The sequence below is a fragment of the Halteromyces radiatus genome (assembly GCF_025201355.1).
Source record: "Halteromyces radiatus strain CBS 162.75 chromosome Unknown BX664scaffold_3, whole genome shotgun sequence".
NCBI lineage: Eukaryota > Fungi > Mucoromycota > Mucoromycetes > Mucorales > Cunninghamellaceae > Halteromyces > Halteromyces radiatus.
Window position 1 is genome coordinate 2,648,317 of NW_026251689.1, and position 23,120 is coordinate 2,671,436.

The window sequence follows — 23,120 nt, forward strand, 5'->3', positions numbered from 1 at the left end:
TTTATTTTATTTTTTTTTTTTTTTGAATAGATGCCAAACATGAAAGATGTTATTACTGCAGTCGATTTTCTTGATGAACAACAACAATTAGAACGCGATGCTCAAGAAACCTTACCTGGAAAGTTTGAAAAGTGTACATTTGATTTGGGTTATATACGACAACCTCTTTTTGCCTGCAAAACATGTTCAGCCCATAGTAATGACAACGACGACAATGACGCGAAAGATCTAGTAACAAAAACGACTACAAGGTCAGATACATTTACCCAAGGTAAAAAAAAAAAAAAAAAAAAAAAAAGAAAGACATATGATTTGAATTCTTATTTTTTTTTATTTTATAATTTCTTTTTTCTTTTTTACTTCCATTCAAGTAGGTGGTATGTGTTATAGTTGCTCCATTGCTTGCCACGCGGATCATGATCTATATGAATTATTCCCAAAACGACACTTTCGATGTGATTGTGGTGTGAACAACAAGTTTGGTCAACATGCATGTGAACTCTCTTCTCCAACCAAAAATGAATCTGTCAACGACGAAAATCAATATAATCATAATTTTGTTGGTCGCTATTGCAGGTATTATTAAATAAAATATGGAGTGTAATAATGATAATACTAATATAGATTCTATTATTTATAGGTGTGATCAATTATATGATCCTTCAGTGGAGGAAGAAACTATGTATCAAGTAATGTTGCAGTCGATATGTAAATGTTGATGACGGTAATTTTTTTTTTAACATACGATCTTTTTTTTATTATTTGCTTCTCCTTATATAGTGTGCTCTATGTGAAGATTGGTTTCATGAACGATGTATTGGAAACGTAAGTAGTTGAATCTCCATATTGATACGGATTAGTTATTAAAGTCACATTTTTATTAGATTCCAGAAGACATTGAAGATTTTGAAAGCTATATTTGTCGTGAATGTGTCACCAAGCACCCATTTCTTGCCAACGTGGATCGAAGATTCAGTATTGGAGTATGTACTCCTGATAAGCCTGTTCATCGATGGATCCGACCGACAACTACTGTTTCAGCAACTCCTCAAAGTAAAAATGATCAAAACACGAATAAACTTATCAACACCAATGATTCAACAAATAGCGATGCATCTCTGGAGACTACCGATATCTTAACAAGTAGCAACACCATCAAACGGAATTGGAATGATGCATTTGATCAACAAATAACACCAGAAGATGATAATCAAGTGGATATAAAGAAACCGAAATGTGATGATTGCAAAAATGGTAGGAACATCGAAGAAAGAAACAGCATAACATATTTGTCTTTTATTCAACCTCCTCCTTTTTTTTTTTTCTTCTTCTTCTTCTTCTTCTTCTACTGCTTCTTTTCTATTGTACTAGTGTGTGATATATTGACAGGTGACGAAATGATGGAACTTTTCCTGGCAGATGGATGGCGTGAAGGATTATGCCACTGTCCAAAGGTAATACTTTTTTTTTTTTTTTTTAGAGAAATCGTATATTCATCCTCTCTTCTCAATGAATTAGTGTAGCGAACGATACAAGCAAGATAAGATTGAATTTATCTTAAAAGAAGAAAAGACGTTTGAACCAGAAGATGATGAAGATGCAGGCAAATCATTATTACAAATTGGTATGGAACAACTAGGACGAATGAATCGGGTGGAAGCATTGGATGGATTGCGACTCTATCAAAACCTTTCGGATCAACTCATGCCTTTCCTTCGACGATTTCAAGAATCAGGTCAAGTAGTGACTGAACAGGATATACGGAACTTTTTTGATGAAAAAAGACGGGAGCGTGAAGAAGAAAGGATACGACAATTGACTAGATAGATCTATTGTTGTTATATATATATATATATATTTATTATCTATTATTATTGTTTTTATACACTTTGTACAAATAAATGCTATTAAAGTAAATGATGATTGATGGTTGCCTACTAGATATTGAATGGAATTTATCAAATGATAGATGATGAATAACGGATGACACCTTCTATATAATATTTCAAGCTTTTCTATTTTACTGCACTTGATTTTGATCTATCATAGTTTATATACGGAGACCAAAAAATCGTTTGGTTCCTTTTTGGATCTTTTTTTTTTTTTTTTTTTTTTTCATGAACAATACTCAAAAACTTCAACATTTTAAACTCCCTCCCAAACCTTATTGGCTCAAACGCTGTAAGCCACATGTTTTCTTTAATATGGGCAAAGACGAACTGAAAGAATTTTTTCTTCTTTTCCTTTTTCTTTCTCTTCTTTTCCCTGTAACATTATCATGTCGACTTTTGAAAAGGTACGGACGATATATACGATACATAAACCGTCTTCCTTTTTTTCTATCTATCTATCGCTACGACATTATCTGGTTTCGATATATTGTATTTTATTCGTGCAACTCGTTTTCTTCAACCATGTCGAGTCCATTACAAGTAGAGGTTATATCTCTACGGATATTCAGTCATTCAAAACCATAACGAACAATAGATGGATAGAAAAAGAAAAGGAAATATACAAGACGAATTGAAACTGACCATGACATTTGTTTTTTATTTTATGATAGGTTGTTGTCATTGATGGCAAGGGTCATCTTCTCGGTCGTCTCGCCTCCATTATCGCCAAGCAAGCTCTCAATGGCCAAAAGGTTGTTGTTGTTCGTTGTGAAGCCCTCAATGTTTCTGGTGAATTCTTCCGTAACAAGTGTAAGGATAAGAAAGGATGGAACTAAAAAAAAAAAAAATAGAAGGGACAGAAAAGGATCATATAGAAAATTAATTTTTTTTTATTATTATTATTATATAGTGAAGTACCATGCTTACCTCAACAAGCGTTGTATTGTGAATCCCAACCGTGGTGCCTTCCATTTCCGTGCTCCTTCTCGTATCTTGTACAAGGCTATCCGTGGTATGGTTCCTCACAAGACTGCCCGTGGTGCTGCTGCCTTGGATCGTATCAAGTTGTTTGAAGGTGTTCCTCCTCCTTATGATCGTGTTAAGCGTGTTGTTGTGCCCGATGCTCTTCGTGTCTTGAAGCTTAAGCCTGGACGCAAGTACACCACCATTGGTCGTATCTCTCATGAAGTTGGCTGGAAGTACCAAGATGTTGTTGCCAAGCTCGAAGACAAACGCAAGGCCAAGTCTGCCGCTTATTATCAACGCAAGCAAGCTTTGGTTGCTATCCAAAAGAAGGCTGTCGAATCCAAGGCCGATGCTATCAAGGAAATCAACTCTTCTCTTGCCACTTTGGGTTATTAGTTTGTTTTTTTGATTTTTTTTCTCGTTTTTAGTTTAGAATCAAAGCTTATTTGGGAAAATAAAACAAAATAAGAAAATAAACGGCCTCATTCTCTATTGTCATTTAATGGGATCCTATTTATGTATTGTGTAGGAAGGGAGAGAAATTTGGAGGATGGATTGAAATCATTTACTGGTTTTTTTCCATGTGAAGCGTGTTTATTTTTTTCTTTTTATGCGTTATGGTTAGAGAGTTGTTTGCATTAGGGTTTGACTATATTTGCGGTAATCAGTATTGTATGTATTCTTTATAATGTTTTTATTATTGTTACTATATAGTTATTTGTCTCTATTTTTTTTTTTTTTTTTTTTTGTAAAAATACCTTTTGTCTGAATAAAATATTTTGTTGTCTAAGCTATTTTATTATGATGTTTTGTATGTATACGTTAGTACTACCTATCATCATGATGACTTGATAGATAATGATCATCCGATGACAAATGAGTATTGACAGCTTTTTTTTTTTTTTAGAACTAGATAATCATATAACGGGATGTATTTATATTAATGAATTGGTCGTTTCCAAGAACAAGACCTATTTTTTTTTTTTTTATTTCTCTTCATAAATGAACCAATCATCATCGGATCACTACGAATCTAGTATTGGCAACTTCTTACTCCTGGACACAAAAAACCTATTTTCTTATAAATAAGCTTTTTTGGTCTTTACATTTTCTTCTCTTTCTTTATACTTTTTTCTTTTATTTTATATTACTTCACTATCATGACATATCATTTGAAAAAAAAAAAGATTCTGGCTCATATTTGGTGGCTAGAAAGGTTTGGAAACTTGGCTATCAAGAGTGATTCAAAACTGCGTGTCAACCCAATGAATAAAAAGATGGAGGACGATTATGGCGAATCATCTAGCATCATTCCATTTCTTTCTATGCCTGAGCTATATGCTTAATCCGGGTAGCAAAAACCTGCGATGTTTAAACTTCAGTTGTAAGTACATATTAAAAAAAAAAAAAATAGAAAGACCTTACTTACCATACTTCTCTTTCCATTCATTTCTATGTATTCTCTTTTTGGTATGATATGACACAATTCAAATCACACTTTTTTTCACCGGCAAACCATATTATTCATTAGCAAACTATCTATTCCTCTCTGCCAATTCTTATGAGAAAAAAAAAACAGTAGCATGAGGATTCCTAATTTGGAAGGTGGAAAGAAGAAGATAAAATAATAGTAGTGACACGATGATCATTCGAAAGTATTCTGTAAGACTTGAATCTTCCTTTTTTATTATATTATTATTATAGTCTATGGAAATATATGTATATATAAAGATAAAAAAGAAAAAGGTGACGAGAATAATAAAACTACCAACTAGTGGTTCATAAAAATGGGAGGAATGATAAATAAATAAGGATAAAAAGGAGATGATAATCTATGATGAAGAAGGGATCTTCTCAGAAAGATCAATCAGTCGTTTGAGTCCTAATAACCAAGAGCCATGACGTTCATATTCGGTAGTCATCAATTGACGATGAAGAGTCAATGCTTTTTCCCAGTCCTTTTCTTCTAAACCTACATAAAGGTATATTTAAATAATAATTATAGTGAATAATAAAGTCATCATAGGGAAAATGTGTCATAAAAAAAGGAGAAGTATGATTTGAAGGAGAGAGGAAGATTTGATAGAAACTTACCTCGGCAAAGTTCATTGATCGATATAATCACATTATTGGTCACCTTTTCATCATCTATTTCCTTTAACATGACTTGAACTCGTTTGGAAGTATCATCAACGATTCGTTTATTGGGTCCAGTCTATTCATATTAAAAGTATAAATAATAATGGTAATACACCATAAAAAAAAAAAAAAAAAAAAAAAAAAACTGTCAGCGTTTTCAATTTCTTTTTTCCATTCTTTTTGTGTATTACAGTAAAAGCAGTACGACAGGTTTCAACAAGGATCGTTAATCGAGTTTTCAATTCTTCTTTATCGAGACCATCGTCATCCTGATGGTTTGTCTTGTGGAAGATCTATTATCAGTAAGAGAATTACAAAGTGAATTTGATGAATACAGATATATAGTTTCTTTCTTACCTTTTTTGGAGGATCATTCTAAAGAATATATATTTTTATCAAGTAAAGATAGCAGGTGAGTAACAAAACTTTGACCATCTTGACTAATAATTTGTAACTTTTTTTTTTTTACCCAGTGATTTTCAATAGTGGCATTTCTAAAGTCTGAACGAGGACTAGAATTTAGGGATTCTGGTGATGGGAATGTAGATGTTTCCAAAGTAGATTGTGTATTGGCATTCATAATAATAAAATAGACAATGGATGTTTATGTATAGTACAAGGAAAAAATATGAGAAAAAAAAAAAAAAAAGAGAAGAAAGAGAGACAGAGAAATGACGAGAATGGAAAACCCAATTTTTGAAAAGGGGCAAACTGGGTTCCAATTTGTTGGAGTGAATATGGATTGAACTGAAGTCAAAGGAACATGAAAACAAATACATTTCAAAAGAAAAGAGGGTTTATTGAGTGAATGATAAAAAAAATAATAATAATAGTGGTAATGAATAATGAATAATAAAAAGTAAAATAGAGCAATGAAAGGGCTGTATACAAAAGGCGATGATAATGACTGTATATATATATAATAAAAAGGTGATATCTATGTAAAGCTATATAAAATCGTTGATGGATGCTGGAGGAGAAAAAAAAAAGGGGGATAAATGATGTAAATGAAGAATAGAACAATCAAATCATGATTTTCCAAAATTATGAATAATGGCTTCGTAACAGAAAAACATGATAGCAGCATTTGGTACCACACGCATAAGATGAGCAGACATACCACCATAAAGAGCTACAAATCCTTCTTCTTTCCATACTAATTTGAAGCATTGCCATAATCCGGTATATTTGATCACACCATTTTCCGCAGGTTGTCTTAATCGAGTACGTACCACTTCATGAGGATATGATATACATGCTGCTACAAATTTCGAAATTGCTGCTGCACCAAGATTTCCCATCCATTCTAATATAAAATATATTAATCAGTACTTTTTGTTTTTCAACCATTCTTTTTATTTACCTTGTGCACTTTTTCCTCCAATAGTATTTGTTGATAAATTCTTTGGTGTAGCCCATTTCCGTTTCAAATGTTCATAAGTAACCCATTGAATTGTACCTTCCGCAACGCCTAAATATATATATAACAAATCAGTCAGACTTATTGATCAAATTTTAATATTAAGTTCCTTACCTAAATAAGAAGCACTCATGCCTTTATATAATCCACGAACACCTTCTTCACGTATTATATGCAAGACACAATCCAAGCTGTTTTTATATCGTCGATTTTGTCCTTGAAGTTGTAATCTTGTTTTTACTACCCAAATAGGATTAGTTGCTGTTGAAGTCACTAAACCTGCTGTTGCTGCTGATAATAAGTGTACAATAGGAGTTTCTTTGCCATTGTTGAGTTCTGTATATAGCTTTTTACCATTGCCGTAGGTATAAAAATTGATAGATCTAAAAAAAAAAAATAGTTCTATTAATTTCTTTTTAAAGTAGATATATATATATATATATATATTTTACCTTGCTGGAATCACTCCTACCAAGTTAGGTCCAAGTCCTTTGAAATAACCTCGTAAACCTTCCACTTGTTTGATTCTGATTAACAATCGTCCAGTTTCTACAAAGTGACCCCATAAAAGATTGGTATGTACACTAGTGGCTTTTGGCATTTGTTGATAAAATGTAGACTGAATGAAGAAATATGTCAATGATCAAGTGGCGGCTGTCAAAACTATTCTTTTTTTTAAACTTACTTGTAATCGAGTCTTCACAACGTCCAAAGGAGAAGTACAAACAGCACCTACTAACCCTCCCACACTAATAAAATAAAAAAAAAAATAAAAAGATCGTTGCAGTTTAGTAAATAGAATATAAGAAAAAAAAATGACATACGGAGGGTTTTTTTTTTTATACTTACCCTCCTGCGATAAAGTGAACATAAGAACGAGAATCTTTCTTGAGTTGTACAATGGGTTGTTTAGTCGCAGCAGTGGATTGGTTATGTTCCAAGGCCATGTAGGTATTTGATTGGATCGTCGTTGTCATAGAGGGAAAAGTGGAAGGGAAGAATAAAGAAAAAAAAAAAAAAAAAAAAAGAAAAAAAAGTTTTTTGTTTAGGATGTTTTGTCCTTTTCTTTTTAGGGGACAATTCAGACACCGCCTGAGTGATTTTGATTTGGCATTTTTTTTTTTTCCTATCCAATCCAATTGACAAGCCTCTTGCCCTGGTCATTCCCCAGGAACAAACCTAAAATAACATCCAGATTCATCGTCTTTTCAAATAATATGATGATGTTTCTCTCTCTCTTTCTCTGTTTGTGTTGTGTATAAATAAAAATACTATTCATATTCATCCATTTTGTTATCTTTCTTTTCTCTTATGTTGATAATTTTACCATTTAGATGAAAGACAAACTTCCTTTGTGTCACTTGCCTTTCAAGGAAAGCATACATTCTTCAGTAGAGGGAAAAAGATTTGATATCAAAAGAATACCATTATTTATTCACAAAAAAAAAAAAGACACAAAATCTAATATTAAAAAATAAAAATAAAAATAAAAATAAAAATAAAAAATAACACTAAAAATACAATAAAAATAATACTATATACTATATGAACCATCCAACCAAAACGAGATAGACAAAGAATCATCTAATTTTTCCAATCCTTTTCAATTTCAGATACAAATTCGTTTGCACCTTCAAAACCATTTTGACCTCTTTCATAATCAGCAAAAGCTTGATAGATTTCTTCTTTTGTATTCATGACAAATGGACCATATTGTACGATAGGTTCGTTGAGAGGTCGACCAGCAATAATAACAAAGTGACAGTTGTCAGAGAGTGCTTCTACAGGAATAGTGGTACCTTCATCACTGAGTACAAGAGTATGATGAGCATCAGCAACATGTTTGGAACCTCCAAAAGAAGCCTTTCCTTCTAATGTATAGATAAAACCTCGGAAATCGGCAGGAATGGATTGTTCCATAGTGAGTCCTTTCTTGGCCATCTTGACATCAATAAACATAGTAGGTGTACGAGTAAAGACTGGACTTTTGGTACCATAAGATTCACCTGCAATAACTTTGATATCCAAACCTGGTGTTGGTGAGACACTTACAACTTTGTCAGCAGGAAATTCTTGATAACTTGGTTCAATCATCTTGTCTTTGCTTGCCAAATTCACCCATAGTTGTAATCCATGTGCCCTTTCGGTTTGACCCTTCACTGGTAATTCTGCATGAACAATGCCTCGTCCAGCTGTCTATATTCCGATGAATAGATACAAAAAAAAAAAAAAAAAAAAAAAAAACGAATAGTATGGGTGAGTTGATCGTAAAATCTATACTATTCTCCTTTTCTATTCACTTACCATCCATTGTAAACAACCTGGTGTAAGAAGTCCACGATGTCCTTTAAAATCTTCATGCTGGAATTTCCCATCCAATAGGTAAGTAACAGTTTCAAATCCTCTGTGAGGGTGTAAAGGGAACCCTATTGTTTTAAAACAATATTATGTTAATATATATGTGGTTATATATGCTTTTTTTTTTTATTTGTAATGTACTTTACCTGCAGGAGGTTCAACATCGAATTCATCCAACATTAAGAAAGGATCCAAATTGCGTAGAGCTTGGGTACCAATAGAACGATAAACTAAAACAAATACAAAAAAAAATAGTTGATTAAAATTAAAATATATAATGACAATATAATTTCTTATTTACCTCTTGCACCAACACCGTCCATTTGTTCACGAGAGAGGACTGATTTAACAATAGATCTTGTAACAGAAGCCATGATAAGAAAGAATAGGTATAATAATAAGTTTGAAAGTAGTTTTTTTTTAAAACTGGGAAAAACGAACCGAAGAATGGGAAAACCCCATTTTATATCTTTTCCTTCAATTTCAGTTTCCGATAATTGTAAGCACTTAGTCAAAAACTCGTTCCACTACTAATGTGCAGGATTTGTAATTCTCCACTCCTATTGGTTAGTTTTCTTCACTCCTGAATCATCATTAGTATTTTATTACATTGCTTTTGAAAGGGTCATTCAATAGTCCATTTTAAATATTATCAGGTGATCTTGATTATAAGTGTGACCCTGCAATCATTACAAATTCCCTATGGGTCAAATCACAGAAGGGATCTTACCCCCCTTTTTTTATTTTTCTTTGTTTTTTAATTGACGAATCGGAAGTCGTTCCCGATGCTGGAAAGATCAGTGTCTATGTAACTTTTTTTTTTTTTTTTTTTTGTTACTGTTAATGCTACAAGTACTGATTTGAGTATTACTATCTTCACAGTCATCAATCATCATCCATCCTCTATCATCGTCACATCATCCATCATCTGTCAAAACTATAATGATAGGCTTCATCATCAAACATATTAGTCACATCCGCACAAATGGTTTTTCAAAACAAGTCCAAAAAGTTTATTCACCAATAATAATAACTATGATAATAAAAAAATGTGATTCTAATTTTACAAATGAGGGATATACTAAAAATACAGTAAACTAACTATCGACCATCCATCTAGGCACAATATAGACAAAAAAAAAAAAAAAAAAAAAGAAAAAAAAAAAAGAGAGACCAGGCCGTCAACTTAATATTTCCAATTTTTCTTGATCTCAGATACAAATTCATTTGCACCTTCAAAACCGTTTTCACCTCTTTCATAATCAGCAAAAGCTTGATAGATTTCTTCTTTTGTATTCATGACAAATGGACCATATTGTATAATAGGTTCGTTGAGAGGTTGACCAGCAATAATAACAAAGTGACAGTTGTCAGAGAGTGCTTCTACAGGAATAGTGGTACCTTCATCACTGAGTACAAGAGTATGATGAGCATCAGCAACATGTTTGGAACCTCCAAAAGAAGCCTTTCCTTCTAATGTATAGATAAAACCTCGGAAATCGGCAGGAATGGATTGTTCCATAGTGAGTCCTTTCTTGGCCATCTTGACATCAATAAACATAGTAGGTGTACGAGTAAAGACTGGACTTTTGGTACCATAAGATTCACCTGCAATAACTTTGATATCCAAACCTGGTGTTGGTGAGACACTTACAACTTTGTCAGCAGGAAATTCTTGATAACTTGGTTCAATCATCTTGTCTTTGCTTGCCAAATTCACCCATAGCTGTAATCCATGAATTCTTCCCGTATAACCGTTCGCTGGCGCTTCCGCATGAATAATACCTCGTCCTGCCGTCTAATACCAATTCAAAAAAAAAAAAAATGAGATGAATCATCTTAAATCATATGTCATCCTTTTTCTACTTACCATCCATTGCAAACAACCTGGTCCAAGTTGTCCTTTATGTCCTTTAAAATCTTCGTGCTGACATTCACCCTCTAACAAATAAGTAACAGTTTCGAATCCACGATGAGGATGATCTGCAAAGAAAGAATGAAGATCTGTATCAAATTCATCCAACATTAAGAAGGGATCCAGATTGCGAAGAGCTTCGGTACCAATAGAGCGGCGAACTGATAAAAAAAAAAAAAGAATACATTATTGGAAAGAAAAGTCTTTTTTTTTTTTTAAATATATATTACCTCTTGCGCCTACGCCTTCCATTTGTTCTCTGGAAAGAATAGATTTGATAATAGATCGTGCAATAATAGCCATGATAAAAAAAATAGTTTATTTTTTAATCGATTGGGATAAAAAAAAAAAAAGAAAGAAAGAAAAGAAAAAGGGAAAAGCGAGAACTTAAAAAAAGCGAGAAAAATATTTATAAATCCATGACAAATTTCATTTGAATCCCCGTCCTGCTGAATAATTTGTTTTTTGCAGGAATTTCCTTTCTTTCGCTCTTTCATGTCATCAACAAACCATGAATCATCATAGAGAGCGTGAATGTACTATCAATATTCCTTTGAAAAAGTCTAATACAACAAATTCAAATGACCATGATGATTTATTACCATTACAACAAATACAAATTCAATGTATACAATGGATTGATTATGTTAGATTAGAACATCGATTTGATCCTTTTTTACTCAACGAATTGGAAATCATTCTTGATGCTGGAAATATTGATGTTTACATATCCTTTTTTTTTGATATATATATATATGATTATTACAGAGGATTATTTTTTTATTTTATCTTTAACTCTTTTTTTTTTTTCTAATTTACTGTAAATGTAGAATCAATGGAATCGATTATTCTGTCTCACCTATTTTATTACAAAAATCACTTATTAAGGTAAAAATGAACTCGTACATGCATTTATTGATTCTTTTTTTTTTTTTTTGATATAATAGGTTATGTCTGAACAATGTGGATTCAAGTTTCGATCTGTTCGTCTTCCTGATCGATATACCACCACTTATGAAGATGTTGATCTCAGTATGCAATATGGAAAAAAAAAGGAAATGCATATTTTATTTCTTTAACATATATTTTAGATTGTCAATTTTATATGCAGAAATCATTCATGACAACCCCCTTGGCATATATGATAGGTCAACAAACACCTCATGGTCGGTTACAATCACTATGGATCAAGATTGACTTGGAAACAAAAAATATCCTTTTTTTTTTTAAAAAAAAAAGAACAATGGCTTATTTGCTAATGGATAGAAATGATTCTCCTTAACTGATTATTATTATTATTATTACATGCTGACGATATTATCAAGACTTTTGAAGTAGAAAAGGATCAGCTGGGTTCAGTCATTCTGTCCGAGGCCAATCAACAACTATGCGCTAACTTGGAACGTGCTTATTCCATTTTATTTTGTCATCATCTTGGGCAAAAATATCCATTGATTTTTTCTCAAGGTTATGTGGAAGTAAGTATTGTAATTTGACATACAATCATTAATATATTCATTGAATAGAAACTGACAGGAACCACCAAACGTATACCTACCATGGCACGCTCTCTTCAACGTATATTAGAAACAGCCAAGACAGCATCAAAGACTCATTTTCAACAAAAAGCATTGGATTACTTGCAGGTAAGATACAAACGAAAAGAAGAAATCATGTGGATTTAGTCTCTCATATATATATATCTATAAATCTATGTATAGATGACACGACAAAAGAACAGAATACTTCAATCGCATCATCGACAACAGCAAGAAGGATTTGGCGAATTGGAATTCAATAGTATCTACGGTGATCTTGTCATGGGTCTCTATCATTCTACAAAAAACACAGAATCTTTACGACAACATCGCGTCATGATCAAAGTAATACATAAAAGAGTATGGTGACAAGGTGGACTGATGGATGACCTTTTTTTTTTTTTTTTTTTTTTTTTTTTGTGCTGACAAGGGCAAACCTACTTTATCCATCGTATCATCATCTGCAAGTAGGGACAGACATGAAGATTCTCTCCAAGCACCTAATGCTGATCAAGCCATTCAAGATCTATGGGCCACTCTATGAATGATTTATACCGATCTCCTTGTTTTTACATATTCTTTTTTTTCTCTTATGCATGATTTCACTAATCCATATTCCCCCATTCGCTTGTATCTCCCCCATTCCTATTATTTGATAATATATACAAAAAAAAATAATGTTGGCAATTAAAAAAAAAAAAAAGTACTTTATTATTTCAGATAACGTGATCACCAAACAGTATAATATCTTTTTCTGTGTGTGTGTGTGTATATGAATGTGTATATGTGAATGTGTAAATGGTGAGTGTGTATATGTATTCTGTCGATATGTACAAAAGGGACGGGGTAACCAGAAAAAAGGAGTCAACTTTTTGATACTATGTAAAAAAAAAAAAAAAGAAGAGGGGGAATCTAAGTAAAGGGGGGGAGTCCAAAATATTGCCACACGGGAAAAATAACATTGAATCAGACATCTTGAAACAAAGCCGTCAGTTCCTTGTCACTACATTCATCATCACTTGTCAAAAATCCTTCCTCAGATAATTCATCATCAGAAGATAGAGATAAAGGTGAAAGCGTAGATGGTGTAGAAGTTGTTGTTACTTCTGCTGTTTCTAATTTTTGTACTGTTGTCGTTGGTGTTGTCCCTTGAGCTGATTCCTTTGTCCCTAATCGTCTCTTCTTCTTTGTAGTGGGTTGTCCATCAAGTTTCCTTTTGGTATCTGAAGAGGGTTTTGATCGATGATTTGGTAACTTCGGTATCTAATGAAGAATAAATAACAATAAATCAATCACAATGTTTGTATTTCTTCTTCAATGTTTTCTTTACCCTGAAATAGTATTGAGTGTCTTTTAGTACACACTTCCTTGCACCTCGTCTTGATTGAGAAAGGGAATGACGTCTTTCATCATCGGCATCCAGTTCCGGCTTGTAATAATAAAGATTTTCCTTGGGCATTCCATCTGCTGTGTTTCCAGTTCTTTCAATACATCCAATACATGCTGTCGTTTGAATCAAATTCATCAAATCCTGCCTTTTCCTATTCAATTGCCGTTCGATTTCTGGAATGGTCATGGATGATTTTCGTGAGTTCGCTGGACGTAAAAAATAGTCATTCCAAAAAAGAGAAAAAAAAAGTTTGTTCAGCCCCATATTTATATTTTTTCTAATTCTTTTTGTACCTAGTATTCGAATAAGAGTATCCAAAAAGTCCAATGAGGTTGAAAGTTGATCAGGTATATATTTTTGATTTAAATCCATTCGTGTTGAAGTAGGGGTTGTAGTACAAGTTGTTGTTGATTCGTCACTGTTTGTCATTGATGTCGTTGTTGTCTTTGTAGATAATTCTTCTTGTGATGTGTTATGTTGTTCGGGTTCCTTCTTTATGCTTGTTGGTATAGTGGCTAAAAGTTGATTTTCCTTTTGTTGTTCTTGTTCTTCCTGTTGTTGTTCCTGTTGTTCTTGTTCCCCAGCAAATACAAGTTTTGTTCCTAATACTTCAATGGTAGAGCCTTTGACCAGAGGAATATTTTCACCAGCAGTGAACATGATACGATCGACTAATACACCATTTGGAGATTGAACAGTGAGTGTGAAACCAGTATGAGGTTTGTGTTCAATAACAAAATGTTGACGTGACATTCTCGGATTGTGCCTTCCGACTTGTACTTCACTATCGTGACCTCGGCCAATGGTCAGTTTGGTTGCTTTAGATCCATGAAGAATAATGGTGGCTACATGAGGTGAGGCAGTATGACATTGTGTTGCTAGTCGAGGATCATGTTGAAAGTAAGCTGTTTGTGCTGCAAAGTAACTACTCCGTTTGTCTATATACAGTGTAAAAGAAAAAAAAAAAAGAAGGAATTAGAATAGATATACCTATGTATTTTGTTCTTATACTGTTCCTTTTCATTACCGTGGGAAGGTTTCTTTTTCTTTTTCTTTTTTTCTTGTTGCTTACCAGAACTAGGCATGGAGTGATAGATAATAGAAAAAAAAAAAAAAAAGAGAAAGAAAAAGAGAAAGAAAAAGAGAAAGAGAAAGAGAATAAAAAAAAAAAATTCCTTTTTCATGTCATAGACATACGTATGGCGGAGTTGAATCTTGTGAGGGTACATTTCAAAATGTAAAAACGGGATTCAGGAGGACGGTTTCGGTATACAGTTTTTGTTCTTTTTTTATTTATTATTACTATACTTTAATGATCAATTTCATCTACACGACCATTTGTTTTATGATAGAAATCAGCAAAATTACCAACATCTCGGTTAATAGATGATGATAATGATGGATGAAACATTGTGTGGTTACTTTTATTGGTGCTTTTAGGAGCATGCTGAGTTTTTTCTGTTCCGTTGTATATTATGGATGGTGCGTTGAGATTTTGGTAAGGTGTAAAGGTAGTAGCTTTTGAAGGATTGGTATTATGAATTTCTTGAATTGGATTACCGAAGCGTAAGGAGAATTTATCGTCATCCATAATAGGATCTCTTGATTGCGAAGGAAGATGAGAAGAAGACATCTCAACAATATATAAACAAGAATCAAATAAAAAGAAAAGTTCAATTTTTTTTTATTGTGAATCAATATAAATATAAATATATATATGTAACTACACAAAAATATTAAAACTAAAACCAGCGGACAATTATTAAATGTCTTACCGAGGGCCCCACATTTTTTTTTCCACACCGTATTTTCTGATTTATCGGAGATCATCTTCATCATCATCGTCATGTTGTGGAAAAGCAGGAGGAGGAGGAGTATGTCCTTGATTATGTTTTGGTGGTTGATATGGTGAAGGATTTGTATTCAATCGAGCAAATTCTTCGTCTAAATCAATATCTGTCACTGGTGGATGTTGTTTTTCTGATGGATATCCTTGTTGTTTTTCTGGTGGGTAACCTTGTTGTGGTCCAGAGTATTGAGGTGGTGGGGGTAATGACGAGGGTGGTGCTGAAGATGGATGATTTGGTGAATGTCGATCATATGGATCAGATGTAATTCCATAAACTGCAGATGATGATGATGGAGGAGGTTTGTTATTGTATTGATAAGCTTGATGATTTGAAGAAGGTGGGCCACGATAAGAAGTTGGAGGTTGAGTAGAGAGACTTTCACCAGGAACAGTTAGAGTTCTAGAAAGTTTGGCAACTTCATTATCCAAAAATGTCACTTGTTGTCGTCGAACAGTTTTTTCCAACAGTGGTTGATCCAATTCGTCATATGCTTGTAACAAACTTTGCCCAATATCCGCTTCTTCACTTTGAGCAAATCCTGCATCACTAGAATATCCAATGTTTAGTTATTATATATTTATGTAGTTATTAATATACTTACTTTCCACACATAGCATTGAATTGTTTTCCAGCTTCCACTTCATCACCAAGAGCAAACAAGATAATCAAAAGACTAAGATTGGCTTTGTAAAGATGAGTCCGACTTGCTAATTTTTGAAGCACAGTAGATTGACGATGGATAAGTTCAATAGCTTTGGCATATCTAAAGACAACAACAATAATAATAAATATATGTAAGACTAACTTATATCATCAAATCTTTTTTTTTTTTTTTTTGATAATTACTTTCTGCTTCTGACGGACAAGGAAATAGCCTTTTTGAAGATTTCTTGAGCAAACCGACCACGGTCTTCTTGTTCAAAAAGTGAACAAGCAGCACTATAAAGTTCAATAGCCGCATTCACATCAATGTTTTCCATAGATCTAATTACAAATAAAAAAATGAATAAAGATCGTTAGCTCTATTTTCACTTATATCCCTTTCTATTGTTTCATTACCTTGCTGCCTTTTCTAATTGTTCAGCTGCTCGGTCCATTTTCCCGTCTGCCATAAATAGATCACTTGCTTGTTTGTATGCTTCAGCTGCTCGTTGGGGCTGGTTCAAGTTTTGTGCCAAGAGGAACCCAGCATTCTCCATAGCTTTACCTGCAAGATGAATACTATCATATATACATAACTAGTGTTAGATTGCTGTTTCATATACGTACTGGAATCTCTCTCTCTTTTTTTTTTTTTTCTTTTTTTTTTTTTTTTACCCATCAGCTTTGAAATATGCTTCAGATGTTTTGGTAAATGCTTGAACAGCTTGATCGTATGAACGTGCAATCTTGAAAGAAGTGGCTATATAATAAAATAAGGTTATTAGTTCCTTGGTTTCCCTTCATCTAATATTTCTTTACCTGCTCGTTCAAAACAACTTGCAGCGAGATCCCAATCTGGTTTTCTAAAAAGTCCTTTGGTTGACCTGAAAACAACAACCAAGAACAAAAAAGAATTATATATATTTTAAAAAAAAAGAAAAGACCAAAGGCAAAAAAAAATCATGTATATATGACTTACGCTTTTTCTCCTTCTTGCATCAATTTCACACCTTCACGAATACGTTCAGCTTCCATAAGTTAAATAATAAATATAATGGATATTTGAGAAAATATATAGATACACGGCAAAGATAAACGAACGAAGAAAAAGGAAAAAAAAGTGAGAGGGAAAAAAGGCTATCGTAATAATTGAAATTCCGTGCCATCCAAGTCCAATCATGTATCAGCACAAAACAATGCTCTTTGATGCTTGAGGGATTGCTATTTGAAGGAAACGATATCCTGTACAAGCTATTTAAAATATAATTTTACTTGCTACTTATAGTTTATTCATCTATCTAGATGACTCGCAATCATGATCTTTCTAATTTTTACTCTTTGAGTCAAATTTGTATAGTTGAAATTTAAGATTCTTAGACCAAAAATTAACCAATTCATTTGATATTGTTACCCTCTATCAATTACTGTATTTAATCATCGTTATCAGTAGTAGTTCACCATATCATCATCAATGCATCATCATTCTTACCAAATACACAGGGTACCGGAGATTCAAATCTACATGGTCAAAAAGATCCAACTACAACATCATGATTGGCTCTTTCTGATGACATTCTTTTTTTTTTTTTTTTTTTTTTTTAGAAGGAGAAACGCACAGAAAATCAAAAATCGTATTTTTTTATTCTTCTTCTTCTTTTTCTTTTTCTTCTTTACAACAACATCAATACCCACTTTTAATATATGTGTCGTCTCTTAGTATATAAAGGCAAAAAGTCCATTCTCCTTGGTCATTTGATTACATACCCAAGTCATTCCATTGTCAAGTAAGTTATTGTGTCTACTGAACGGAACCCAATACTTAACTTGATTCTTTCTTGTTTTATAAAGTCAATCTTTTGATTCCAAGCTTAGGTTAGATCATCGTAGACCTTTGAATGGTAAGAAAAGAAAAGAAAAGAAAAAAAAAAGGAATGGAATAGAAAGATTTATTTTGGTATCAAAAAACTTATTTTTTTTTTCTCCTTGTTTTTCTTTCTTTCTTATATTCAACTTATTAGGGGATGGATTTGGCGTAGGATGGTATGACAATGAAATGGATAAAGAAAGTCGAATTACACCGTGCATTTTTACATCGGTCACACCAGCATGGAACAACACCAATCTAGTACGATTAGCAGAAAAGATCAAGAGTCCATTAGTATTTGCACATGTACGAGCGAGTACTTCTGGAGCAGTGACTGAAGCTAATTGTCATCCTTGGAAGTAAGTACTATCATCATTGAAAAAGAAGATATATTTAACTCACCTTTTTTTTTTTTGTCTTATATTACCAGTTATGGAAGGATCATGTGGATGCATAATGGTGGCATTGCCCAATTTGACAAGGTAATTACCATTCAAAAAAAGAAGGGAAGATAAAAAAAAAAAAAAAAAAAAAAAAAAAAGAAAGCATATACTAATATTGATATTCTAGTTGAAACGCAAACTAGTGAATGTATTACCAGAAAAACTATTTTTATTTGTACAAGGAAGTGCTGATTCTGAATGGGCGTTTGCATTATTCCTCAGCTTTGTAAGTGAAAGAAAAAAAAAAAAAAGAAGAAATGATGCCATTTTTTACTTATATTATACCTTTTGATAGTTGACAAATCCTGATGCTGAACGATTTGAATATCAAGAATTAAAAGATGCTATGATCAAGACAATTACTCAACTGAATACGTGGGCTGAAGAATTGAATATTACAGAGGTAAAAAATAAAAATAAAAATAAAATAAAATGAATTAACATTTTAAAATGTGATACTAATATATATATATATTGTTAGCCATCATTATTGAATTTTGCAGTAACAGATGGTGCTAGTGTAGTATGTGTTCGATATATTAGTAGCAAAACAGAAGAAGCAGCATCATTATATTTTTCATCAGGTACAAGATTTGAATGTTATCGACCAGGACATTATCGGATGATTAAAGCTGATCGACGGGAAGATATGGTAGTGATTGCTAGCGGTAAATAGAAAAAAAAAAAAGAATGGGACTAGAATGTATGATCTTTGTGATACTAAAATAAATATCTTTGTAGAACCATTAACATTTGAAAAAGCAGATTGGCTTACAATTCCCACCAATAATGTAATGGTGATTACTCCAAAATTGAATGTATTATTACAACCAATCAAGGATAAATATTATTCTATAGATAGAGGATTAGATATTAAAATGGGTGAAGAAGAAGTTAGGATACCAGAACCTATGGCACAATTATTCAAGGTACAAACTGAAGATCAATTACTGCATCATAATGGTGGCAAGACAACATCAATAGTGAATTAGATTTGAATGTTTTTTTTTTTATTTTACCCTCCTCTTTATATATATATATATGGACGTTCTTATTGATTTTTAAATAAATAAAAAAAAAAAAAAGATCTTCAATGTCTTTTGATATTCCCAATGTTGTTGTACATACAAAAAAAAAAAAAACCAAAACTTTATTTATATATATACTGTTTGAACTCCCGATATTCTTTTTTTGTTTCTACTTCTTTATTGTTTCCTTCCCCTTCCCCCTTTTCTTCTCCTTCACTTTCTTACTTTCCTTTTTACCTTCTCCTCCTTTTTTTTTTTTTTGTTCCCTCCTTGCCCTTTTTTCTCCTTCTCTCTCTCTTTATTTTTTTATTCTTTTTTTTTTTATTCTACCTTCATTCATGATCTCTCTTATTATAATTACTCTATAATACTTACCATAATAATAATAATAATAATACTAATACTTTGATACATTCCTTTTTATTCCCTTACAAAACAACTAACAATGATGAAAGGCTTCTCTAATACCGAAAAACCAAGTATACAAACTATTCGCAATAATAAAAGGTTACTATATGCGTCCCTTGTCACTTTTTTCCTTCTTTCCTTGGTTTTACTTATGGGTAACACTAGATTCACTACTCATTCACCACAGCAACAACATGAAGAATATCATAGCGGGGATTCAACATGGCTGCGACAAACCATATCTAGTTATTTGATCAAAGATGAATCTAATCAACATGATCATGTTTTAATTTTGACACCATTGAAAAATGCAGCTGCTTATCTACCTACGTATTTTGATCTTGTAGATCAATTAGATTATCCGAAATCAAAACTCTCCTTGGCCTTTCTTGTTTCTGATACCACAGACGATACCGTGACTCTATTACGTACACAACAACGAAGTTGGCAACACCGATATCATTCTGTGCATATCTATGAAAAAGATTTCCATTTTGATTTACCTGAAGATCAACGCCATCAATTCCAACTTCAACCTTTACGTCGTTCTTATATGGCTAGATCTCGTAATTATCTATTATCTGCTGCTCTTCGTCCTGAACATCAATGGGTGCTTTGGTTAGATGTCGATGTTGTCAAGTATCCTACCAGTATACTTCAAGATTTGATCTCTGTCAATGAAGATGTTGTCGTACCTAATTGCCTGCGTTTGACTGAGGATGGTTCTTTTTGGGGTTATGATAAGAACAATTGGCAAGAAACTGAAGCTTCTTTAACTTTACAAAAGGAATTAGATCCCGTAAGTTTTTAATCTATCTTTTATCTTCATTATCACTAACAAAAAAAAATATGTACTAACTCATCTTTTTATCTTTTATTTTATAGGATTATGTTTTATTGGAAGGTATTTTTTTTTAATTATAATAATAGTTTTCTAACATATTCATTTATATTATTCTCTTTATTACTGATAGGATACTATGAATTTTTGACAAATCGATATTTGATGGTGGATATGCCTACTCATTTGGGTCGATTCAATAAAGTACCTTTAGATGGCGTGGTAAGAATTATTATTATTATATAAAGGAAAAGAAAATATTTGTATTCATATTTATTGATCTACCTCCTTTTTTTCTTTTATTCTTATCTATTGATTCTCTAGGGGGCTACATTTACTTTGGTCAAGGCGGATGTTCATCGTGAAGGCGCCAATTTTCCATCTTATGCTTTCCAACATCAAGTAGAAACAGAAGGTTTTGCAAAAATGGCAAAAGCAATGGGTTTTGGTGTATACGGTCTTCCTGGTTATATCATTTATCATGCCATGAACGCTTAGTCTAATCCTATTTCTTGTTTAGATAGATCATTTTGCACATCATTTCCCACGTCCTCCCCCTTCTTACTCCTCTTCCCCCCCTTATCCCTTCTCCTTTCTTCATCATCTTCACTCTCACTTTTTGTTATTTTTTTTCTTTGTTTAATTTTTTTATCCTCATTCTATCTTTGTATCATCAATATTCCTTTATTGTTTCTCTAATCATGATAATAAAAGTTTATCATTTTGAAAAATGAATCATCTATGAGTATCTCAAACTTAATATTATTAATTACAATAGATGGAGACATGCATTTGCTAGTGTTGTGTCTGCAGCCTTGGTTTTTTTTTATTGATTCGGACAATATTTAGCCGACTAGTTGTTTTAAATCTCATACCCCTTTTGCTCTCCTACTGCACGATGAATGATTGAATGGCCATAGGATAATTCAAGAGCTTGAGAGAAAGTTTTACATTGATGATGTAAACAAAGAGATATTTCCGCTACTCGCAATGGATGGTGTGTTGTTTTGGCCCACAATAGCAGCAAAATTGACTTTACGCATTATCATCCAACTTCTCTATTTTACTAGACCATGTGTTGCTTTCAAATATCAAAGGAATAATAAATAATGATTTTTTTTATTGACATCTAACAGTGATAATGGATAAGCCATAAAAAGAAAACTAAAAAAGAAAAGGGGATAAATAAATACAAATATTATGCTAATGCAGGTGATATGACGATAACGGTAATAAAACAAAAGAGGATGATGACAATAATATTAACAAAACTAATATGAGAAAGAGGGAGACAAATGGATAAAAACCTAAGCACGAAGACGATCTTCGATTTCCTTGCGTTTTTGATCTATAGATAAGAAGTAATTGAATGATTAATATATATATCTTTAATAATATCCTCTTTTTTATTCGATTTACCTTTCAAAGCCTTAGCATCCTCTTGAGTAGCGTTATATGCCAAAATATTTGCTTGATTAAATGGATTTTCAGGTGATTTTTGGAATGCCTTATACATCAAATCCTTCAATTGACTGAGACGAAGACCTGGATTTTCTTGTTTGAAACGAGGTAATTCCCTATGAAAGTTTTAATTATTATTATTATAATAATAAATAATAAAAAGGTCAATTATTTTCTTCTCGTCTAGTCCATTTGTTTATTTTTTGTTACCTTTCTTCATAAGCAGCCAAAGCAGCCTTGAATCGTCGTTCAGGATGTTTTTCAATATCCTTTGCCTTGACACCACCACTTTCATTCAACGACAATAGATCGAGAGCATCATCAATATTACTGGCAGAGAATTCGGGAATAGTACGACGAGCAGCAGACGCTTGATCCACTTTGGCAGATTTCTTTGCAGCACTCTTGGCAGCTCCACTAAGTTTGGGTTTTGATTTGGCCAATTCCTTTTCTTCTTCAGCCTAGTTGAAAAAATAATCATATTTTGAGTTCATTCATCTGTTCAGCCTTCTCTTTGTTTTTTTTTTTTAAATCTTACCAATAACTTGGCAGCTTCTGCTTTCTTTGCAGCGGCAGCAGCCTAATAAAAGGAAAAGAGAAGAGAAGAGTTTCATTAGTTTGTCTTCAAGTATATATTCAAGTACGCGTCATATATTTTACCTTCTTTTCAGCTTCAGATTCTTTCTTTGCATTCTTCTTTGCACCTTGAGACCATTTTGCTGCTTCAGCTTCTTCTTCTTTAGCTTTATTAGCACGTTCTTTTTCCATCTTGTTAGCATTCTTCTTTTCTTTGGCCGCTTCGGCTTTACTGTTTCCACCTTTCTTCGCCATCGGTTAAATTGAATAGAGTTCAAAAAAAAACAAAAAAAGAAAACAAAAAAAAATAAACGGATAAATTGTTGTCATCAACTCAAAACTGAGATCCAAAAATTGTTATGTTTGATCGATCATAGGCCGTGACTTGG

At 32.6% G+C, this 23,120-nt stretch overlaps 13 protein-coding genes across 13 annotated transcripts; 5 read left to right on the forward strand and 8 right to left on the reverse strand.

Annotated features, from left to right (window-relative positions):
• Window positions 1-12: 12 nt before the first annotated feature.
• BX664DRAFT_329850 (uncharacterized protein) lies at window positions 13-1,933 on the forward strand. The gene is made up of 7 exons (XM_051544874.1): window positions 13-271; window positions 372-576; window positions 641-689; window positions 781-825; window positions 885-1,254; window positions 1,372-1,454; window positions 1,519-1,933. The coding sequence occupies exons 1-7, from the start codon at window positions 31-33 to the stop codon at window positions 1,825-1,827; spliced, it is 1,302 nt and encodes a 433-aa protein (XP_051401946.1). The 5' UTR covers window positions 13-30; the 3' UTR covers window positions 1,828-1,933.
• A 345-nt stretch (window positions 1,934-2,278) lies between these two features.
• Window positions 2,279-3,254, forward strand: BX664DRAFT_364976 (60S ribosomal protein L16; the record flags this gene model as incomplete). Its single annotated transcript, XM_051548445.1, has 3 exons — window positions 2,279-2,296; window positions 2,564-2,702; window positions 2,803-3,254. The coding sequence occupies 3 exons, from the start codon at window positions 2,279-2,281 to the stop codon at window positions 3,252-3,254; spliced, it is 609 nt and encodes a 202-aa protein (XP_051401947.1).
• A 1,264-nt stretch (window positions 3,255-4,518) lies between these two features.
• On the reverse strand, window positions 4,519-5,642 carry BX664DRAFT_384918 (uncharacterized protein). Its single transcript, XM_051549210.1, has 5 exons — window positions 5,467-5,642; window positions 5,355-5,372; window positions 5,189-5,290; window positions 4,953-5,073; window positions 4,519-4,830 (listed from the first exon to the last, which is right to left on the reverse strand). Exons 1-5 carry the CDS (start codon window positions 5,575-5,577, stop codon window positions 4,691-4,693), a joined length of 492 nt encoding a protein of 163 aa, XP_051401948.1. The 5' UTR covers window positions 5,578-5,642; the 3' UTR covers window positions 4,519-4,690.
• Window positions 5,643-5,738: 96 nt separating this feature from the next.
• Window positions 5,739-7,430, reverse strand: BX664DRAFT_329858 (mitochondrial carrier domain-containing protein). Its single transcript, XM_051544875.1, has 5 exons — window positions 7,267-7,430; window positions 6,870-7,166; window positions 6,532-6,800; window positions 6,361-6,468; window positions 5,739-6,303 (listed from the first exon to the last, which is right to left on the reverse strand). Exons 2-5 carry the CDS (start codon window positions 7,016-7,018, stop codon window positions 6,026-6,028), a joined length of 804 nt encoding a protein of 267 aa, XP_051401949.1. The 5' UTR covers window positions 7,019-7,166; window positions 7,267-7,430; the 3' UTR covers window positions 5,739-6,025.
• A 499-nt stretch (window positions 7,431-7,929) lies between these two features.
• On the reverse strand, window positions 7,930-9,181 carry BX664DRAFT_295286 (RmlC-like cupin domain-containing protein). Its single transcript, XM_051542140.1, has 4 exons — window positions 9,077-9,181; window positions 8,922-9,005; window positions 8,722-8,843; window positions 7,930-8,613 (listed from the first exon to the last, which is right to left on the reverse strand). Exons 1-4 carry the CDS (start codon window positions 9,147-9,149, stop codon window positions 8,002-8,004), a joined length of 891 nt encoding a protein of 296 aa, XP_051401950.1. The 5' UTR covers window positions 9,150-9,181; the 3' UTR covers window positions 7,930-8,001.
• A 780-nt stretch (window positions 9,182-9,961) lies between these two features.
• On the reverse strand, window positions 9,962-10,993 carry BX664DRAFT_372387 (RmlC-like cupin domain-containing protein; the record flags this gene model as incomplete). Its single annotated transcript, XM_051548669.1, has 3 exons — window positions 9,962-10,573; window positions 10,646-10,851; window positions 10,921-10,993. The coding sequence occupies 3 exons, from the start codon at window positions 10,991-10,993 to the stop codon at window positions 9,962-9,964; spliced, it is 891 nt and encodes a 296-aa protein (XP_051401951.1).
• Window positions 10,994-11,201: 208 nt separating this feature from the next.
• On the forward strand, window positions 11,202-12,917 carry BX664DRAFT_384921 (uncharacterized protein; the record flags this gene model as incomplete). The annotated part of the gene is made up of 8 exons (XM_051549211.1): window positions 11,202-11,251; window positions 11,521-11,578; window positions 11,638-11,722; window positions 11,802-11,860; window positions 12,016-12,168; window positions 12,217-12,336; window positions 12,412-12,573; window positions 12,659-12,917. The coding sequence occupies 8 exons, from the start codon at window positions 11,202-11,204 to the stop codon at window positions 12,770-12,772; spliced, it is 801 nt and encodes a 266-aa protein (XP_051401952.1). The 3' UTR covers window positions 12,773-12,917.
• Window positions 12,918-12,934: 17 nt separating this feature from the next.
• Window positions 12,935-14,733, reverse strand: BX664DRAFT_329861 (uncharacterized protein). Its single transcript, XM_051544876.1, has 4 exons — window positions 14,691-14,733; window positions 13,912-14,556; window positions 13,559-13,824; window positions 12,935-13,491 (listed from the first exon to the last, which is right to left on the reverse strand). The coding sequence occupies exons 1-4, from the start codon at window positions 14,701-14,703 to the stop codon at window positions 13,195-13,197; spliced, it is 1,221 nt and encodes a 406-aa protein (XP_051401953.1). The 5' UTR covers window positions 14,704-14,733; the 3' UTR covers window positions 12,935-13,194.
• A 92-nt stretch (window positions 14,734-14,825) lies between these two features.
• BX664DRAFT_372392 (uncharacterized protein) lies at window positions 14,826-15,257 on the reverse strand. The gene has a single exon (XM_051548670.1). The coding sequence runs from the start codon at window positions 15,249-15,251 to the stop codon at window positions 14,928-14,930; it is 324 nt and encodes a 107-aa protein (XP_051401954.1). The 5' UTR covers window positions 15,252-15,257; the 3' UTR covers window positions 14,826-14,927.
• A 21-nt stretch (window positions 15,258-15,278) lies between these two features.
• Window positions 15,279-17,201, reverse strand: BX664DRAFT_384923 (soluble NSF attachment protein). Its single transcript, XM_051549212.1, has 7 exons — window positions 17,090-17,201; window positions 16,930-16,994; window positions 16,786-16,870; window positions 16,528-16,689; window positions 16,315-16,452; window positions 16,070-16,231; window positions 15,279-16,014 (listed from the first exon to the last, which is right to left on the reverse strand). Exons 1-7 carry the CDS (start codon window positions 17,143-17,145, stop codon window positions 15,435-15,437), a joined length of 1,248 nt encoding a protein of 415 aa, XP_051401955.1. The 5' UTR covers window positions 17,146-17,201; the 3' UTR covers window positions 15,279-15,434.
• Window positions 17,202-17,726: 525 nt separating this feature from the next.
• BX664DRAFT_329866 (nucleophile aminohydrolase) lies at window positions 17,727-19,559 on the forward strand. Its single transcript, XM_051544877.1, has 8 exons — window positions 17,727-17,894; window positions 17,959-18,008; window positions 18,129-18,333; window positions 18,405-18,456; window positions 18,545-18,643; window positions 18,713-18,820; window positions 18,899-19,085; window positions 19,159-19,559. The coding sequence occupies exons 1-8, from the start codon at window positions 17,812-17,814 to the stop codon at window positions 19,407-19,409; spliced, it is 1,035 nt and encodes a 344-aa protein (XP_051401956.1). The 5' UTR covers window positions 17,727-17,811; the 3' UTR covers window positions 19,410-19,559.
• Window positions 19,560-20,004: 445 nt separating this feature from the next.
• On the forward strand, window positions 20,005-21,192 carry BX664DRAFT_313553 (Anp1-domain-containing protein; the record flags this gene model as incomplete). Its single annotated transcript, XM_051542629.1, has 4 exons — window positions 20,005-20,652; window positions 20,739-20,757; window positions 20,828-20,916; window positions 21,019-21,192. The coding sequence occupies 4 exons, from the start codon at window positions 20,005-20,007 to the stop codon at window positions 21,190-21,192; spliced, it is 930 nt and encodes a 309-aa protein (XP_051401957.1).
• Window positions 21,193-21,785: 593 nt separating this feature from the next.
• On the reverse strand, window positions 21,786-22,986 carry BX664DRAFT_357947 (uncharacterized protein; the record flags this gene model as incomplete). The annotated part of the gene is made up of 5 exons (XM_051547994.1): window positions 21,786-22,042; window positions 22,114-22,271; window positions 22,366-22,616; window positions 22,694-22,735; window positions 22,816-22,986. 5 exons carry the CDS (start codon window positions 22,984-22,986, stop codon window positions 22,002-22,004), a joined length of 663 nt encoding a protein of 220 aa, XP_051401958.1. The 3' UTR covers window positions 21,786-22,001.
• Window positions 22,987-23,120: the final 134 nt, after the last annotated feature.

What these genes read in the sequence shown, in the direction of transcription:
- BX664DRAFT_329850 (XM_051544874.1), top strand. Translation starts at nt 31, where the DNA reads ATGCCAAACATGAAAGATGTTATTACTGCAGTCGATTTTCTTGATGAA. An exon ending in TTTGTTGGTCGCTATTGCAG is followed by an intron (nt 577 to 640) that starts GTATTATTAAAT and finishes TATTATTTATAG; the next exon opens with GTGTGATCAATTATATGATC. An exon ending in ATGAACGATGTATTGGAAAC is followed by an intron (nt 826 to 884) that starts GTAAGTAGTTGA and finishes CATTTTTATTAG; the next exon opens with ATTCCAGAAGACATTGAAGA.
- BX664DRAFT_384918 (XM_051549210.1), bottom strand. Translation starts at nt 5,577, where the DNA reads ATGAATGCCAATACACAATCTACTTTGGAAACATCTACATTCCCATCA. An exon ending in CCTGTCGTACTGCTTTTACT is followed by an intron (nt 5,074 to 5,188) that starts GTAATACACAAA and finishes TAATATGAATAG; the next exon opens with ACTGGACCCAATAAACGAAT. An exon ending in GATCAATGAACTTTGCCGAG is followed by an intron (nt 4,831 to 4,952) that starts GTAAGTTTCTAT and finishes ACCTTTATGTAG; the next exon opens with GTTTAGAAGAAAAGGACTGG.
- BX664DRAFT_329858 (XM_051544875.1), bottom strand. Translation starts at nt 7,018, where the DNA reads ATGCCAAAAGCCACTAGTGTACATACCAATCTTTTATGGGGTCACTTT. An exon ending in GTAGGAGTGATTCCAGCAAG is followed by an intron (nt 6,801 to 6,869) that starts GTAAAATATATA and finishes TTTTTTTTTTAG; the next exon opens with ATCTATCAATTTTTATACCT. An exon ending in TGGAGGAAAAAGTGCACAAG is followed by an intron (nt 6,304 to 6,360) that starts GTAAATAAAAAG and finishes ATTTTATATTAG; the next exon opens with AATGGATGGGAAATCTTGGT.
- BX664DRAFT_295286 (XM_051542140.1), bottom strand. Translation starts at nt 9,149, where the DNA reads ATGGCTTCTGTTACAAGATCTATTGTTAAATCAGTCCTCTCTCGTGAA. An exon ending in GGACGGTGTTGGTGCAAGAG is followed by an intron (nt 9,006 to 9,076) that starts GTAAATAAGAAA and finishes TATTTGTTTTAG; the next exon opens with TTTATCGTTCTATTGGTACC. An exon ending in CGATGTTGAACCTCCTGCAG is followed by an intron (nt 8,844 to 8,921) that starts GTAAAGTACATT and finishes TTAAAACAATAG; the next exon opens with GGTTCCCTTTACACCCTCAC.
- BX664DRAFT_329861 (XM_051544876.1), bottom strand. An exon ending in TACTCTTATTCGAATACTAG is followed by an intron (nt 13,825 to 13,911) that starts GTACAAAAAGAA and finishes TTTTACGTCCAG; the next exon opens with CGAACTCACGAAAATCATCC. An exon ending in ACACTCAATACTATTTCAGG is followed by an intron (nt 13,492 to 13,558) that starts GTAAAGAAAACA and finishes ATTCTTCATTAG; the next exon opens with ATACCGAAGTTACCAAATCA.
- BX664DRAFT_372392 (XM_051548670.1), bottom strand. Translation starts at nt 15,251, where the DNA reads ATGTCTTCTTCTCATCTTCCTTCGCAATCAAGAGATCCTATTATGGAT.
- BX664DRAFT_384923 (XM_051549212.1), bottom strand. Translation starts at nt 17,145, where the DNA reads ATGGAAGCTGAACGTATTCGTGAAGGTGTGAAATTGATGCAAGAAGGA. An exon ending in CAATTAGAAAAGGCAGCAAG is followed by an intron (nt 16,453 to 16,527) that starts GTAATGAAACAA and finishes ATTTGTAATTAG; the next exon opens with ATCTATGGAAAACATTGATG. An exon ending in TTCAATGCTATGTGTGGAAA is followed by an intron (nt 16,015 to 16,069) that starts GTAAGTATATTA and finishes TGGATATTCTAG; the next exon opens with TGATGCAGGATTTGCTCAAA.
- BX664DRAFT_329866 (XM_051544877.1), top strand. Translation starts at nt 17,812, where the DNA reads ATGTGTCGTCTCTTAGTATATAAAGGCAAAAAGTCCATTCTCCTTGGT. An exon ending in CCAAGTCATTCCATTGTCAA is followed by an intron (nt 17,895 to 17,958) that starts GTAAGTTATTGT and finishes TGTTTTATAAAG; the next exon opens with TCAATCTTTTGATTCCAAGC. An exon ending in GCTAATTGTCATCCTTGGAA is followed by an intron (nt 18,334 to 18,404) that starts GTAAGTACTATC and finishes TTATATTACCAG; the next exon opens with TTATGGAAGGATCATGTGGA.